General features: G+C 45.8%; 1 protein-coding gene and 1 pseudogene across 1 annotated transcript in view; both read left to right on the top strand.

Moving 5' to 3' along the window:
• The window catches only part of LOC121546136 (S-adenosylhomocysteine hydrolase-like protein 1), a 51384-nt gene extending 43573 nt beyond the window's left edge, over positions 1-7811 (top strand). Inside the window, exons 13-16 of the mRNA XM_045209560.1 lie at positions 5853-5921; positions 6260-6338; positions 6753-6873; positions 7605-7811. Of these exons, the coding sequence (XP_045065495.1) occupies positions 5853-5921; positions 6260-6338; positions 6753-6873; positions 7605-7611 (276 nt within the window). The 3' untranslated portion in view covers positions 7612-7811. The remainder of the gene's footprint in view (positions 1-5852; positions 5922-6259; positions 6339-6752; positions 6874-7604) is intronic.
• Positions 7812-10532: 2721 nt separating this feature from the next.
• On the top strand, positions 10533-14389 carry LOC121546135 (annotated as a pseudogene).
• The last annotated feature ends 1689 nt before the right edge of the window (positions 14390-16078 follow it).

Raw genomic sequence — 16078 nt, 5'->3', positions numbered from 1 at the left:
TTAGTCATGTGTGCATACATTTTTACGTATGGGTGGTCCTGGGGATCGAACCCACTACCCTGGCGTTACAAGCGCCATGCTCTACCAATTGGGCAAATTTAGTGGGTGCTCATGGTGGGAGTCTTTTAGGTCTCAGTTGTTGTTGTTAGTCAACTTTCAGTGGACACCCCCGTGAGTGTCTTTCAGAACCCCTCCTAAAAAAACAAACCTGTTTCGTTTTGGTTGTCGTCAGTGACGCTTTAGTTCCCCTTTCTGTTTGAGCGAACGTAACACTATGTACTCTCACAGGGCCCTCTTCTGGCTGTGCCGGGGGGAGATTAGAAGAGGACATGGCCGTTAAGGCCAGATCGTTCTTCAAGATGTTCAAACGTTCATAGATTACCACTCACTTCATCACACACACACACATAATATGCATGTATTTATACTGACTCTACACACACTCACATACAATCGTCATATACACTGCTTCTACTCTATTTATCATATATCCTGATGCCTAGTCACTTTACCCGTATACAGTCCTCTGTAGCTCAGCTGGTAGAGCACGGCGCTTGTAACGCCAAGGTAGTGGGTTCGATCCCCGGGACCACCCATACACAAAAAAAAATGTATGCACGCATGACTGTAAGTCGCTTTGGATAAAAGCGTCTGCTAAATGGCATATTATTATTATTATTATTATTGTTAATATGGTACTGGAACTGACCCTGTATATAGTCACTTTACCCCTATACATATCTACCTCCATCTCTCCAGTATCCCTGGACATTGTTAATATGGTACTGGAACTGACCCTGTATATAGTCACCTTACCCCTATACATATCTACCTCCATCACTCCAGTATCCCTGCACATTGTTAATATGGTACTGGAACTGACCCTGTATATAGTCACTTTACCCCTATACATATCTACCTCCATCTCTCCAGTATCCCTGCACATTGTTAATATGGTACTGGAACTGACCCTGTATATAGTCACTTTACCCCTATACATATCTACCTCCATCTCTCCAGTATCCCTGCACATTGTTAATATGGTACTGGAACTGACCCTGTATATACTATGCTTGCTTACTTTATTCTGTTCTTCTTTTTATTTCTCGTGTGTTTTTCTTCTACCTTATGTTATTTTTAATATTACATTGATATTGATCACTGCATTGTTGGGTTCAGCGCTTACTTAAAAGTAACAATAAAATACCACTCTAAAATGTGCAGTTTTGTCACACAACTCAATGCCACAGATGTCTCAGGTTTTGAGGGAGCGTGCAATTGTCATGCTGACTGCAGAAATGTCCAATAGAGCTGTTGCCAGAGAATTTAATGTTCATTTGTCTACCATAAGCCTCCTCCAACGGCGTTTTAGAGAATTTGGCAGTACGTCCAACCGGCCTCACAACCGCAGTCCACGTGTAACCACGCCAGCCCAGGACCTCCACATCAGGCTTCTTCACCTGCGGGATCGTCTGAGGAGGGGGAAGGGAGGGGGGGATGCTCAGGAGTATTTCTGTCTGCAATAAAGTTATTTTGTGGGGAAAAACTCATTCTGATTGGCTGGGCCTGGCTCCCCAGTGGGTGGACCTGGCTCCCAAGTGGGTGGGCCAATCCCAGGCCCATCCATGAAAAAGCTACAAACAACCTTCTAGAGATACAAAATACTTCATTGGAGAGGTTTTCCACAATGAGATGTATCCTGGTGACCTTTTTGTCACCTTTGTCAGCTCCCAAACCTGACTCTGTTATTGAAAATGCAACAAAATACTGACTTTGCCTGAGAGGTTCCCCACTAACTCCATGGAACTAAAGGCTTTTTCTTCCCATTGTTGACCAATGCTCTGTGGTATCAGGGTGTACTCTGGGGTGTGGTATCAGGGTGTACTCTGGGGTGTGGTATCAGGGTGTACTCTGGGGTGTGGTATCAGGGTGTACTCTGGGGTGTGGTATCAGGGTGTACTCTGGGGTGTGGTATCAGGGTGTACTCTGGGGTTTGGTATCAGGGTGTACTCTGGGGTTTGGTATCAGGGTGTACTCTGGGGTGTGGTATCAGGGTGTACTCTGGGGTGTGGTATCAGGGTGTACTCTGGGGTGTGGTATCAGGGTGTACTCTGGGGTGTGGTATCAGGGAGTACTCTGGGGTGTGGTATCAGGGAGTACTCTGGGGTGTGGTATCAGGGTGTACTCTGGGGTTTGGTATCAGGGTGTACTCTGGGGTGTGGTATCAGGGTGTACTCTGGGGTGTGGTATCAGGGTGTACTCTGGGGTGTGGTATCAGGGTGTACTCTGGGGTGTGGTATCAGGGTGTACTCTGGGGTGTGGTATCAGGGTGTACTCTGGGGTGTGGTATCAGGGTGTACTCTGGGGTGTGGTATCAGGGTGTACTCTGGGGTGTGGTATCAGGGTGTACTCTGGGGTTTGGTATCAGGGTGTACTCTGGGGTGTGGTATCAGGGTGTACTCTGGGGTGTGGTATCAGGGTGTACTCTGGGGTGTGGTATCAGGGAGTACTCTGGGGTGTGGTATCAGGGTGTACTCTGGGGTTTAATATCAGGGTGTACTCTGGGGTGTGGTATCAGGGTGTACTCTGGGGTGTGGTATCAGGGTGTACTCTGGGGTGTGGTATCAGGGTGTACTCTGGGGTGTGGTATCAGGGTGTACTCTGGGGTGTGGTATCAGGGAGTACTCTGGGGTGTGGTATCAGGGAGTACTCTGGGGTGTGGTATCAGGGTGTACTCTGGGGTGTGGTATCAGGGTGTACTCTGGGGTGTGGTATCAGGGAGTACTCTGGGGTGTGGTATCAGGGTGTACTCTGGGGTGTGGTATCAGGGTGTACTCTGGGGTGTGGTATCAGGGTGTACTCTGGGGTGTGGTATCAGGGTGTACTCTGGGGTGTGGTATCAAGGTGTACTCTGGGGTGTGGTATCAGGGTGTACTCTGGGGTGTGGTATCAGGGTGTACTCTGGGGTGTGGTATCAGGGTGTACTCTGGGGTGTGGTATCAGGGTGTACTCTGGGGGTGTGGTATCAGGGTGTACTCTGGGGTGTGGTATCAGGGTGTACTCTGGGGTGTGGTATCAGGGTGTACTCTGGGGTGTGGTATCAGGGTGTACTCTGGGGTGTGGTATCAGGGAGTACTCTGGGGTGTGGTATCAGGGTGTACTCTGGGGTGTGGTATCAGGGAGTACTCTGGGGTGTGGTATCAGGGTGTACTCTGGGGTGTGGTATCAGGGAGTACTCTGGGGTGTGGTATCAGGGTGTACTCTGGGGTGTGGTATCAGTGTGTACTCTGGGGTGTGGTATCAGGGTGTACTCTGGGGTGTGGTATCAGGGTGTACTCTGGGGTGTGGTATCAGGGTGTACTCTGGGGTGTGGTATCAGGGTGTACTCTGGGGTGTGGTATCAGGGTGTACTCTGGGGTGTGGTATCAGGGTGTACTCTGGGGTGTGGTATCAGGGTGTACTCTGGGGTGTGGTATCAGGGTGTACTCTGGGGTGTGGTATCAGGGTGTACTCTGGGGTGTGGTATCAGGGTGTACTCTGGGGTGTGGTATCAGGGTGTACTCTGGGGTGTGGTATCAGTGTGTACTCTGGGGTGTGGTATCAGGGTGTACTCTGGGGTGTGGTATCAGGGTGTACTCTGGGGTGTGGTATCAGGGTGTACTCTGGGGTGTGGTATCAGGGTGTACTCTGGGGTGTGGTATCAGGGTGTACTCTGGGGTGTGGTATCAGGGTGTACTCTGGGGTGTGGTATCAGGGTGTACTCTGGGGTGTGGTATCAGGGTGTACTCTGGGGTGTGGTATCAGGGTGTACTCTGGGGTGTGGTATCAGGGTGTACTCTGGGGTGTGGTATCAGGGTGTACTCTGGGGTGTGGTATCAGGGTGTACTCTGGGGTGTGGTATCAGGGTGTACTCTGGGGTGTGGTATCAGGGTGTACTCTGGGGTGTGGTATCAGGGTGTACTCTGGGGTTTGGTATCAGGGTGTACTCTGGGGTGTGGTATCAGGGTGTACTCTGGGGGTGTGGTATCAGGGAGTACTCTGGGGTGTGGTATCAGGGTGTACTCTGGGGTGTGGTATCAGGGTGTACTCTGGGGTGTGGTATCAGGGTGTACTCTGGGGTGTGGTATCAGGGTGTACTCTGGGGTGTGGTATCAGGGTGTACTCTGGGGTGTGGTATCAGGGTGTACTCTGGGGTGTGGTATCAGGGTGTACTCTGGGGTGTGGTATCAAGGTGTACTCTGGGGTGTGGTATCAGGGTGTACTCTGGGGTGTGGTATCAGGGTGTACTCTGGGGTGTGGTATCAGGGTGTACTCTGGGGTGTGGTATCAGGGTGTACTCTGGGGTGTGGTATCAGGGTGTACTCTGGGGTGTGGTATCAGGGTGTACTCTGGGGTGTGGTATCAGGGTGTACTCTGGGGTGTGGTATCAGGGTGTACTCTGGGGTTTGGTATCAGGGTGTACTCTGGGGTGTGGTATCAGGGAGTACTCTGGGGTGTGGTATCAGGGAGTACTCTGGGGTGTGGTATCAGGGAGTACTCTGGGGTGTGGTATCAGGGAGTACTCTGGGGTGTGGTATCAGGGTGTACTCTGGGGTGTGGTATCAGGGAGTACTCTGGGGTGTGGTATCAGGGAGTACTCTGGGGTGTGGTATCAGGGTGTACTCTGGGGTGTGGTATCAGGGAGTACTCTGGGGTTTGGTATCAGGGTGTACTCTGGGGTGTGGTATCAGGGTGTACTCTGGGGTTTGGTATCAGGGTGTACTCTGGGGTTTGGTATCAGGGTGTACTCTGGGGTGTGGTATCAGGGTGTACTCTGGGGTGTGGTATCAGGGTGTACTCTGGGGTGTGGTATCAGGGTGTACTCTGGGGTGTGGTATCAGGGTGTACTCTGGGGTGTGGTATCAGGGAGTACTCTGGGGTTTGGTATCAGGGTGTACTCTGGGGTGTGGTATCAGGGTGTACTCTGGGGTGTGGTATCAGGGTGTACTCTGGGGTGTGGTATCAGGGGTGTACTCTGGGGTGTGGTATCAGGGTGTACTCTGGGGTGTGGTATCAGGGTGTACTCTGGGGTTTGGTATCAGGGTGTACTCTGGGGTGTGGTATCAGGGAGTACTCTGGGGTGTGGTATCAGGGTGTACTCTGGGGTGTGGTATCAGGGTGTACTCTGGGGTGTGGTATCAGGGTGTACTCTGGGGTTTGGTATCAGGGTGTACTCTGGGGTGTGGTATCAGGGTGTACTCTGGGGTGTGGTATCAGGGTGTACTCTGGGGTGTGGTATCAGGGTGTACTCTGGGGTGTGGTATCAGGGTGTACTCTGGGGTGTGGTATCAGGGTGTACTCTGGGGTGTGGTATCAGGGTGTACTCTGGGGTGTGGTATCAGGGTGTACTCTGGGGTGTGGTATCAGGGTGTACTCTGGGGTGTGGTATCAGGGTGTACTCTGGGGTGTGGTATCAGGGTGTACTCTGGGGTTTGGTATCAGGGTGTACTCTGGGGTGTGGTATCAGGGTGTACTCTGGGGTGTGGTATCAGGGTGTACTCTGGGGTGTGGTATCAGGGTGTACTCTGGGGTGTGGTATCAGGGTGTACTCTGGGGTGTGGTATCAGGGAGTACTCTGGGGTGTGGTATCAGGGTGTACTCTGGGGTGTGGTATCAGGGTGTACTCTGGGGTCTTCTTTCATAGCTGGACTCATCTGTGTGTTCCTTAAATTTAGTTCAGTAACACAACTGTACAACTGTTATCTCTTCTAATCTCTGTTTTTGATTTCAAAGTTCATTAATGTCAGTTTCCCTGTGAATGGCTACATAACTGACCAGTTGATTCATGTAATGTGTGATTGTGTTTCCTGTAGGGTCGCCTGTTGAATCTGAGCTGTTCCACAGTGCCCACGTTTGTTCTGTCTATCACAGCTACTACTCAGGTGAGGCATCTAGTTTGTTTATATGACAGTTGTGTCCAGAAACAGTGGTTTGCACACAAAAACACAACACAAAAAAAATATGTATTTTCTATTGGTAAAAATATTAATTTCGTATAAACTTAGACAACAGTCAGTATCAACTATATCGAAGCAGCCCTAAATTGAATGCTGAGGTGTGTTGTTTTTATTAGTCATACTTTTTGCTTTAGAGGTTTGCTGAAGACAGACTAGAGTTAGGATATCTCCCGCTCTCCTGTTCCGCTGCTACCTGAGCTTTGTGAGAACGGGATGTTGGCAGCGTCCAGACTCTGTGGTGGTCTGTCTCTCTCTCTCTGTAGGCTCTGGCTCTGATTGAGCTGTTCAACGCTCCGGAGGGACGTTACAAACAGGACGTCTATCTGCTGCCTAAGAAAATGGGTAAGACCTGGGGCCCGTCCCAAATGGCACCCCATTCCCTATTTAGTGCACTATTTTTGACGAAGCCATAGGGCTTTTTGGGAAGCAGACCATCGATCTGCATACATACAAGTAGTCTTTGACTGAGCCTTATTGATGAAAATCTTTAATGAATAGATACCAAATCTCTATAAATTTGGTACCACACAGGTTTCAACGGGCAGTTTGTTTTATGTGGCTCGATGTCGCCACCTAGTGCTTTTTCTTTTTTTAACCACAAAACTGCATTTTTCCAAACAAGTTTGAACAAGAAATATGTGTGTGTTTATGTGGTGTAATACTACCCATATGGGCTCTGGTCTAAAGTAGTGCACTACAGAGGGTAGTGCACTACAGAGGTGCCCTCCTCACAATCCACCTGTGTCTTCCATCCAGATGAGTACGTGGCCAGCTTGCACATGCCCAACTTTGACGCCCACCTGACGGAGCTGTCTGACGAGCAGGCCAAGTACATGGGCCTGAACAAGAACGGACCCTTCAAACCCAACTACTACAGGTACTCCTGTTTTTCCCTTTTCCCACCTGATTCTCTCACTGTTTAAAACATTGAAGTAAGCCTTGTCCGAACCAGAACAGCCCATATCTCCTGTTATTCTGCAGCGTGATGTACAATTACACCCCTGGACAGGACGTCTGTCGAAGGGCCTTGAGAGCCATTAGGTCCCATTTTTAGAGTCTTTGGTATGACTCGACTGGGGATCGAACTCCAGTGTTGAAAATTAGCTCTGCAATAGGGTTGGAGTGAGGACCACTATCAAAGGCAAACTAAACAATTATCCTAGGCTACAAACAAAGGAATAGAGGCAAATCCTAAAAGTGAAATAAGGAATTCTAAATGCAAAAGGTCAAGAGCCAAGTCAGCAAGAAATAAACAAACAAACAAACATTCTCTCAAACATTTCAGGTAATATTACCGGTTGGCTAGGTAATGACTCTGACAAAAAAAAAAAGAAGGTAGAAATACCTTCTCTGATGAGGTAGTCTGTATTTGATTGAGTGTGGTGATGGGTGTTGGGGATGATCTGGGGTTAGGGTTTTAGATGTGGGTTAGTAGGTGGTACTGATTTTTAGTTTTGGAAAAGGGAACGTAATCATACACTCATGGGACAGCACAAATATTATATGGCATGGTACTGTATTACACAGATATTGTGTAGACAAATTAAATCGAACTGTAGTCACATGATTGTTTTTAATGAAATCATATCTACTGTCTACGTCTCCAAGGTATTGATGGGAATGGACAATGCAGCGACCTGCAACCAGCAACATCTGGAAGAAGTTCATATAATATCTCTATTTTATTTGATAAGTTATTACAAAAGGGAAGAAGAATAATTATTTTGCTTATGCTGAATGTAAATTGTATTATTAATATTGATTATAATATCTAACTTGTCTTGTCAGGCATAGTAACATTGATATAATATCTAAGTTGTCAAAGACTCCAGTCACCCTAGTCATAGACTGTTCTCTCTGCTACCGCACGGCAAGCGGTACCGAGTGCCAAGTCTAGGTCCAAAAGACTTCTCAACAGCTTCTACCCCCAAGCCATAAGACTCCTGAACAGCTAATCATGGCTACCCGGACTATTTGCACTGCCCCCCACCCCATCCCTTTACGCTGCTGCTACTCTGTTAAGTATTTATGCATAGTCACTTTAACTCTACCCACATGTACATATTACCTCAACTAGCCGGTGCCCCCGCACATTGACTATGCAACGGTACCCCCCCTGTATATATAGCCTCCCTACTGTCACTTTATTCTATTGTATATATAGCCTCCCCTACTGTCACTTTATTTTTTACTTCTGCTCTTTTTTTCTCAACACTTTTTTGTTGTTGTTTTATTCTTACTTTTTTGTTTAAAATAAATGCACTGTTGGTTAAGGGCTGTAAGTAAGCATTTCACTGTAATGTCTGCACCTGTTGTATTGGCGCATGTGACCAATAAAATTTGATTTGATTTGATTTGATTTGATTTGAAGTTGTCTGTCAGGTACATGAATCAATCCATGCATTTCAAGCATCTCAAACAACCGCAGAGACCAATGTGTGTTCCAAATGGCACCCTATTCCCTATATAATGTGTTCCAAATGGCACCCTATTCCCTATAAAATGTGTTCCAAATGGCACCCTATTCCCTATAAAATGTGTTCCAAATGGTACCCTATTCCCTATAAAATGTGTTCCAAATGGCACCCTATTCCCTATAAAATGTGTTCCAAATGGTACCCTATTCCCTATATAATTTGTTCCAAATGGCACCCTATTCCCTATATAATGTGTTCCAAATGGCACCCTATTCCCTATATAATGTGTTCCAAATGGTACCCTATTCCCTATATAATTTGTTCCAAATGGCACCCTATTCCCTATATAATGTGTTCCAAATGGCACCCTATTCCCTATATAATGTGTTCCAAATGGCACCCTATTCCCTATGTAACGCACCACATAAGGAATACGGTGCCATTTGGAACTCAGCCCCAGAGAAATAACCATAAGAAATGTTAGTCCTATATTTTAGTCTGCTGGCTACGCTTTCATCTCCTGAAGTATCAATTTAGCTGCTAATGCTAATGTTTCTGAATCACAATGTTCATTAACGTCAATATGTCACTGTAATGTAGTCCTGTTTACTCCTTAAAGTCATACATGATGGTGCCAAATGATGGCCGTGATGTTAATGGTCGAGGAGGAGGAGGATGAGAGGGTTATGTTTCCTGTTTCTGTGCACATGCACTCGCTGATATATTAAATTAAGTTTCATTCCATGAGCCAGAATTGGGTTTGTGATCCTAACTGGGCTGTTTTTAATGTCTGGTGACGCATTGAAGAAACTCGCTTGACTGGTATCTGCATTCATACTTGTCCTTAAGCTCAGAGTGTGAATATGCCTTCTGAGCCACTTCCTTATCAGTTTAATCTCAATGTTAAGTTAATTCCGTGGCTATTTCTTATGTTTGAAATTCTTCCGATTTTTAGAGATTGAAAAGCATAGTTTGTCCTAGTTGATCTGTAGCTCGTCCTACGTTGACAGACATGCCTTTTTCTGCTTTCACTTCCTTATGTTGATCACCTAAATGATTTATACTTGTGATTGTTGTAACTGGATGTGAATTAATGTATAATATATCAGAAATAAACTCCTCCTATAATTAATAAACAGAAATATAAGTCTACAATTTGTTTGTAGAATTGAATTATGAATGTAATAGTCTTTGTGTGTGTGTGTGTGTGTGTGTCAGAGAGAGGCTCGAGCGCCCACTCCAGTGTTGCATTCTTACCTTTTTCATTTTACCAGCCAGGCCCCGAGGCCCAGGTCTAAAACGACTTAATGTCATGTTCATGATGCTCTTTCGCGCCTCTTTCCCGAACCTGTCGCGCCAACACACCGCTATTACCTATTAAAACGGTCCAGCCTGTTAATTCTCTGCCCGGTGTTCAGCACTACTGTAGCGTTGTCGGGTTGCGTCCCACTATAGCATATTCACAGGCTTTCCCAGAGCGCCTCACCGGCTGCAGTTACTAAATATTATCCGCTGAGTCACAGACTCTGAGTCACAGACTGTCACAGAAGATTCCAGAAAGGTGCTTTTAGTATCTAAGCCATGGATCTCTCTCAGTTGAGGCATATCTTTTGGAATAACCACACCACTCAAGGAGCAAGGCCTCGAACAGGGGAAAAAAACTACTCAGGACTCAAACGAGGTCCTTTTAATATCTCGAGAGAGAAGAACAAGACATCTACCGGTTGTAAGTTATAATGTTGACGCTGACAGGCAGTTTGTAGACCATGCCTATGCAGTTAGTTTAGATGGATTGATTATTGATCTTTCTGGCTATGAACAGGGAGAGAAAAAGCATGATTTTACCAAACCATTTTTTTAAATCAAATTTAAATAAGCAGTTTTGACTCCAATACATTTACATTGGTAAATATATATCCATGTCCAATAATAGACTATACACCTCTAGACATCTCAGTTGAGTGTAAATGAGCGAAACATATAATTAAGTATAAACGTCATACAAATAACAGTAAGACAATAAAAGGCAGAAAATATTAAATTATGATGATAAAATACTGCTCTTAATCTTACTCATGCAGGAAACTAAAAAAAAAACTAAAAAAAAGTATTAACCAAGATGTCTTCAGCAAAGGGAGTATAAATTGGCACCGCCTACTCCTGTGTTCCAGCCAACAGAACAACCCCCAGCTACGTGGCCTTCACCGACGCAGAGAGACTCATCAGAGATGCAGCAAAGAACCAGGTAGGTCACACACTGGAAATTCTATCTATCTAATCTTGTAGATTTAATGTATTATTTTGTTCACCCAAAATAAAAGTATATTTTAATTTAATTTCAATGCAGGTGGCCATGAACCCCACTAACGCTGTGTTCGACGCCAAACGCCTGATCGGCAGGAAGTTCGACGACCAGATTGTTCAGTCAGACATGAAGCTGTGGCCTTCAATGTGATTTTAAAATAGTATTTTTTTTTCTTTTTAAAGAATACAAGCTCAAATGTATTACAACCAAGTGCTCATTCTTCTACAAATGGTAACAGAAAAATCACAAACCAATAAAAACAAAAACAAAAAACACATACAGTGGGGAGAACAAGTATTTGATACACTGCCGATTTTGCAGGTTTTCCTACTTACAAAGCATGTAGAGGTCTGTAATTTTTTATCATAGGTACACTTCAACTGTGAGAGACGGAATCTAAAACAAAAATCCAGAAAATCACATTGTATGATTTTTAAGTAATTAATTTGCATTTTATTGCATGACATAAGTATTTGATACATCAGAAAAGCAGAACTTAATATTTGGTACAGAAACCTTTGTTTGCAATTACAGAGATCATACGTTTCCTGTAGGTCTTGACCAGGTTTGCACACACTGCAGCAGGGATTTTGGCCCACTCCTCCATACAGACCTTCTCCAGATCCTTCAGGTTTCGGAGCTGTCGCTGGGCAATACGGACTTTCAGCTCCCTCCAAAGATTTTCTATTGGGTTCAGGTCTGGAGACTGGCTAGGCCACTCCAGGACCTTGAGATGCTTCTTACGGAGCCACTCCTTAGTTGCCCTGGCTGTGTGTTTCGGGTCGTTGTCATGCTGGAAGACCCAGCCACGACCCATCTTTGTTGGCCAAGATCTCGCGATACATGGCCCCATCCATCCTCCCCTCAATACGGTGCAGTCGTCCTGTCCCCTTTGCAGAAAAGCATCCCCAAAGAATGATGTTTCCACCTCCATGCTTCACGGTTGGGATGGTGTTCTTGGGGTTGTACTCATCCTTCTTCTTCCTCCAAACACGGCGAGTGGAGTTTAGACCAAAAGCTCTATTTTTGTCTCATCAGACCACATGACCTTCTCCCATTCCTCCTCTGGATCATCCAGATGGTCATTGGCAAACTTCAGACGGGCCTGGACATGCGCTGGCTTGAGCAGGGGGGACCTTGCGTGCGCTGCAGGATTTTAATCCATGACGGCGTAGTGTGTTACTAATGGTTTTCTTTGAGACTGTGGTCCCAGCTCTCTTCAGGTCATTGACCAGGTCCTGCTGTGTAGTTCTGGGCTGATCCCTCACCTTCCTCATGATCATTGATGCCCCACGAGGTGAGATCTTGCATGGAGCCCCAGACCGAGGGTGATTGACCGTCATCTTGAACTTCTTCCATTTTCTAATAATTGCGCCAACAGTTGTTGCCTTCTCACCAAGCTGCTTGCCTATTGTCCTGTAGCCCATCCCAGCCTTGTGCAGGTCTACAATTTTATCCCTGATGTCCTTACACAGCTCTCTGGTCTTGGCCATTGTGGAGAGGTTGGAGTCTGTTTGATTGAGTGTGTGGACAGGTCTTTTATACAGGTAACGAGTTCAAACAGGTGCAGTTAATACAGGTAATGAGTGGAGAATAGGAGGGCTTCTTAAAGAAAAACTAACAGGTCTGTGAGAGCCGGTATTCTTACTGGTTGGTCGGTGATCAAAACTTATGTCATGCAATAAAATGCAAATGAATTACTTAAAAATCATACAATGTGATTTTCTGGATATTTGTTTTAGATTCAGTCTCTCACAGTTGAAGTGTACCTATGATAAAAATTACAGACCTCTACATGCTTTGTAAGTAGGAAAACCTGCAAAATCTGCAGTGTATCAAATACTTGTTCTCCCCACTGTATATCCTCAATGGCCCTGGTCAAGATGAAGGAGATTGCTGAGGCCGACCTGGGCCAGAAGGTGTCCAATGCAGTCATCACAGTCCCAGCCTACTTCAACGACTCCCAGAGGCAGGCCATTAAAGATCTCTGGACTGAACGTCCTGAGGGGTCATCAATGAGCCCATGGCGGCAGGATCATCGATGAGCCCACGGCGGCAGCTGTCGCTTACGGGCTGGACAAAGGCAAGAATGAGGAGCGCAGTGTACTCATCTTTTGATCTCGGCAGAGGCACCTGTGACGTCTCCATCCTGACCATCGAGGATGGGATATTCGAAGGTGAAGGCCAACAGCTGGGGACACTCACCTGGGAGGGGAGGGCTTTGACAACCGCCTGGTCAACCACTTTGTGGAGGAGTTCAAGAGGAAGAACAAGAAGGCAGTGAGGAAGCTGAGAACAGCCTGTGAGAGGGCCAAGAGAGCCCTCTCCTCCAGCTCCCAGGCCGGCATCGAGATCGACTCCCTCTTCGAAGGCATCGACTTCTACACCTCCATCTCCATCACCAGGGCTCGGTTTGAAGAACTCAACTCCGAGCTCTTCAGGGGGAACCCTGGACCCAGTCGAGAAGGCCCTGAAAGACGGACAAGGCTTAGATCCACGAGATCGTCCTGGTCAGTGGCTCCACTCGAATCCCTAAGATCCAGAAGCTCCTGCAGGACTTCTTCAACGGAAGGGAACTCAACAAGAGCATCAACCCAGATGAAGCGGTGGCGCTGCTGTCCAAGCGGCCATCTTGATGGGTGACACCTCTGAGAATGTCCGGGACCTTCTCCTCCTGGACGTGGCTCCTCTGTCCCTGGGCATCGAAGACGGCTAGAGGGGTCTTGACCGCCCTGATCAAACGTAACACCACCATCCCCACCAAGCGGAACCAGATCTTCTCCACCTACGCTGACAATCAGCCAGGTGTGCTCATCCAGGTGTACGAGGGAGAGAGAGCCATGACCAAGGACAATAATCTGCTGGGGAAGTTTGAGCTCACGGGTATCCCTCCCGCTCCGAGAGGACTTCCACAGGTCGAGGTGACCTTCGACATCGATGCTAACGACATCCTGAACGTGTCGGCGGTGGATAAGAGCACTGGCAAGGAGAACAAGATCACCATCACCAACGACAAGGGGCAGCTCAGCAAAGAAGACATTGAGAGGATGGTGCAGGACACAGACAAATACAAAGCTGAGGACGATGCCCAGGGGGAGAAGATAGCAGCCAAGAATGGGTTGGAGTCCTACACATTCAACAAGAAGAGTAGTGTAGAAGACCCGAACTTGGCAGGGAAGCTCAGCGAGGATGACAAAAAGAAGGTCGTTGAGAAGTGCAACCAAACTATCTCCTGGTTGGAGAAAAACCAGATGGCTGAGGAGGAGGAGTTTGAGCACCAGCAGAAGGAGCTGGAGAGAGTGTGTAACCCAATCGTATCCAAGCTCTACCAGGGGGTGGGAGGGGCTACTCCAATGAGGGAGTTGTGGCATCCAGGTTGAGGTTGGTGCTAGCTCTCAGGGCCCTACCATTTGAGGAGGTGGACTAAATAATCAATCAAAAATCAATTGCCGATCAATCACTAAAGAGGCCTCATAAGCCAATGGGTCTTCTAATAGAACTACTGTTTGTCAACTAGCTCTGTTTTCATACCACTAGACATCTAGATGGAAGTCACTACAAGTGCACTTTTTTTTGTCAAAACTTCAACCCTAAACTGTTTGCAGAAATGCATTAAATGTTAACCTATGATTACCTGCATCAGAATTATGAATGCAATATTTATTTGTTATTTTTTTGACCACTTTAAGTAAAATGCTATGTTCCATTTTTTTCTCCATTCTTCTCATTTACACTCTCACACCATAACCAATAAATATGTTTGAATTTTTTTTTTTTTTTTTTCTAATTATATTACCTTTTCAAATGTAAATATAACAAATACTACACTGAAGTTTATAATCAAGTAATATAATCATGTTTATAAACAATGTACTCTACAACAGTAGCCTACACGCTAGTAGCTCGTCCATCATTTCATTTGCTCACAAGATAATTCTATTTAATTTCTGGTATTTATGATTTACATTGATATTCAAACCAAACTTGATTATGCATGTTCGGATAGATTATTCACTCTACGCTCACAGAGTGACAATTGACTCAATTAAATTAACATTAATACGTCCCAAATGGCACCCTATTTCCTACGTAGTGCACTACTTTTGACCAGAGTCCAAAGAGCCATAAGGTTCTGGTCTAAAGTAGTGCTCTATGTAGGGAATAGGGTTTCATTCAATTCTGTGTTTAATTAAACCCATACAAGGTTACGTCATTGGTTTCATTAGTCTATTCTCAAGGTAGTTATGCGTCAATATGTACACTAGATGGCAGAGTTAGGCAACCAAAAACACATGATTTCAAAACAGGTTATTTTGAACCTGTTCACCTTTGTTGAACCAGAATGTCTTATTAGCATATTCAAATTCATTTAATATCTTCTCAGAATACTCTCTACAAATGTAAACACTAAGCAGCCTATGTGAGCTGAATTGAATTGAATTTTATTCTGGGTCTGAAAATAAAACATGACAAGATGGAGGATGACATGAAAGTATTACTACACTGAACAACAATATAAACACACCATGCAACAATTTCAAAGATTTTACTGAGTTACAGTTCATATAAGGAAATCAGTCAATTGAAATGAATTCATTAGGCCCTAATCTATGGATTTCACATGACTGGTAAATACATATATGCATCTGTTGGTCACAGATATATATTTTTAAAGGTAGGGGCGTGGATCAGAAAACCAGTCCGTATCTGGTGTGACCACCATTTGCTTCATGCAGCGCGACACATCTCCTTCGCATAGAGTTGATCAGGCTGTTGATTGTGGTCTGTGGAATGTTGTCCCACTCCTCTTCAATCGTTGTGCGAAGTTGCTGGATATTGGCGGCAACTGGAACACGCTGTCCTACACGTCGATCCAGAGCATCCCAAACATGCTAAATGGGTGGCGTGTCTGGTGAGTATGCAGGCCTTGGAAGAACTGGGACATTTTCAGCTTCCATGAATTGTGTACAGATTGTTGCGACATGGGGCTGTGCATTAACATGCTGAAACATGAGGTGATGGCGGCAGATGAATGGTACAACAATTGGCCTCAGGATCTCGTCACGGTATCTCTGTGGATTCAAATTGCATCGATAAAATTGAATTGTGTTCGTTGTCCATAGCTTACGGCTGCCCATACCATAACCCCACCGCTACCATGGGGCACTCTGTTCACAACGTTGACATCAGCAAACCGCTCGCCCACACAACGCCATACACGCTGTCTGCGATCTGCCAGTACAGTTGAAACCGGGATTTATCTGTGAATAGCACACTTCTCCAGCGTGCCAGTGGCCATCGAAGTTGAGCATTTGCCCATTAAAGTCGGTTACGACGCTGAACTGCAGTCAGGTCAAGAC

This window comes from Coregonus clupeaformis, chromosome 30 (assembly GCF_020615455.1).
Source record: "Coregonus clupeaformis isolate EN_2021a chromosome 30, ASM2061545v1, whole genome shotgun sequence".
In the NCBI taxonomy this organism is placed as follows: Eukaryota; Metazoa; Chordata; class Actinopteri; order Salmoniformes; family Salmonidae; genus Coregonus; species Coregonus clupeaformis.
The sequence above is the reverse complement of the archived record's forward strand: the minus strand, read 5'-3'. Positions and strand labels throughout refer to the sequence as shown.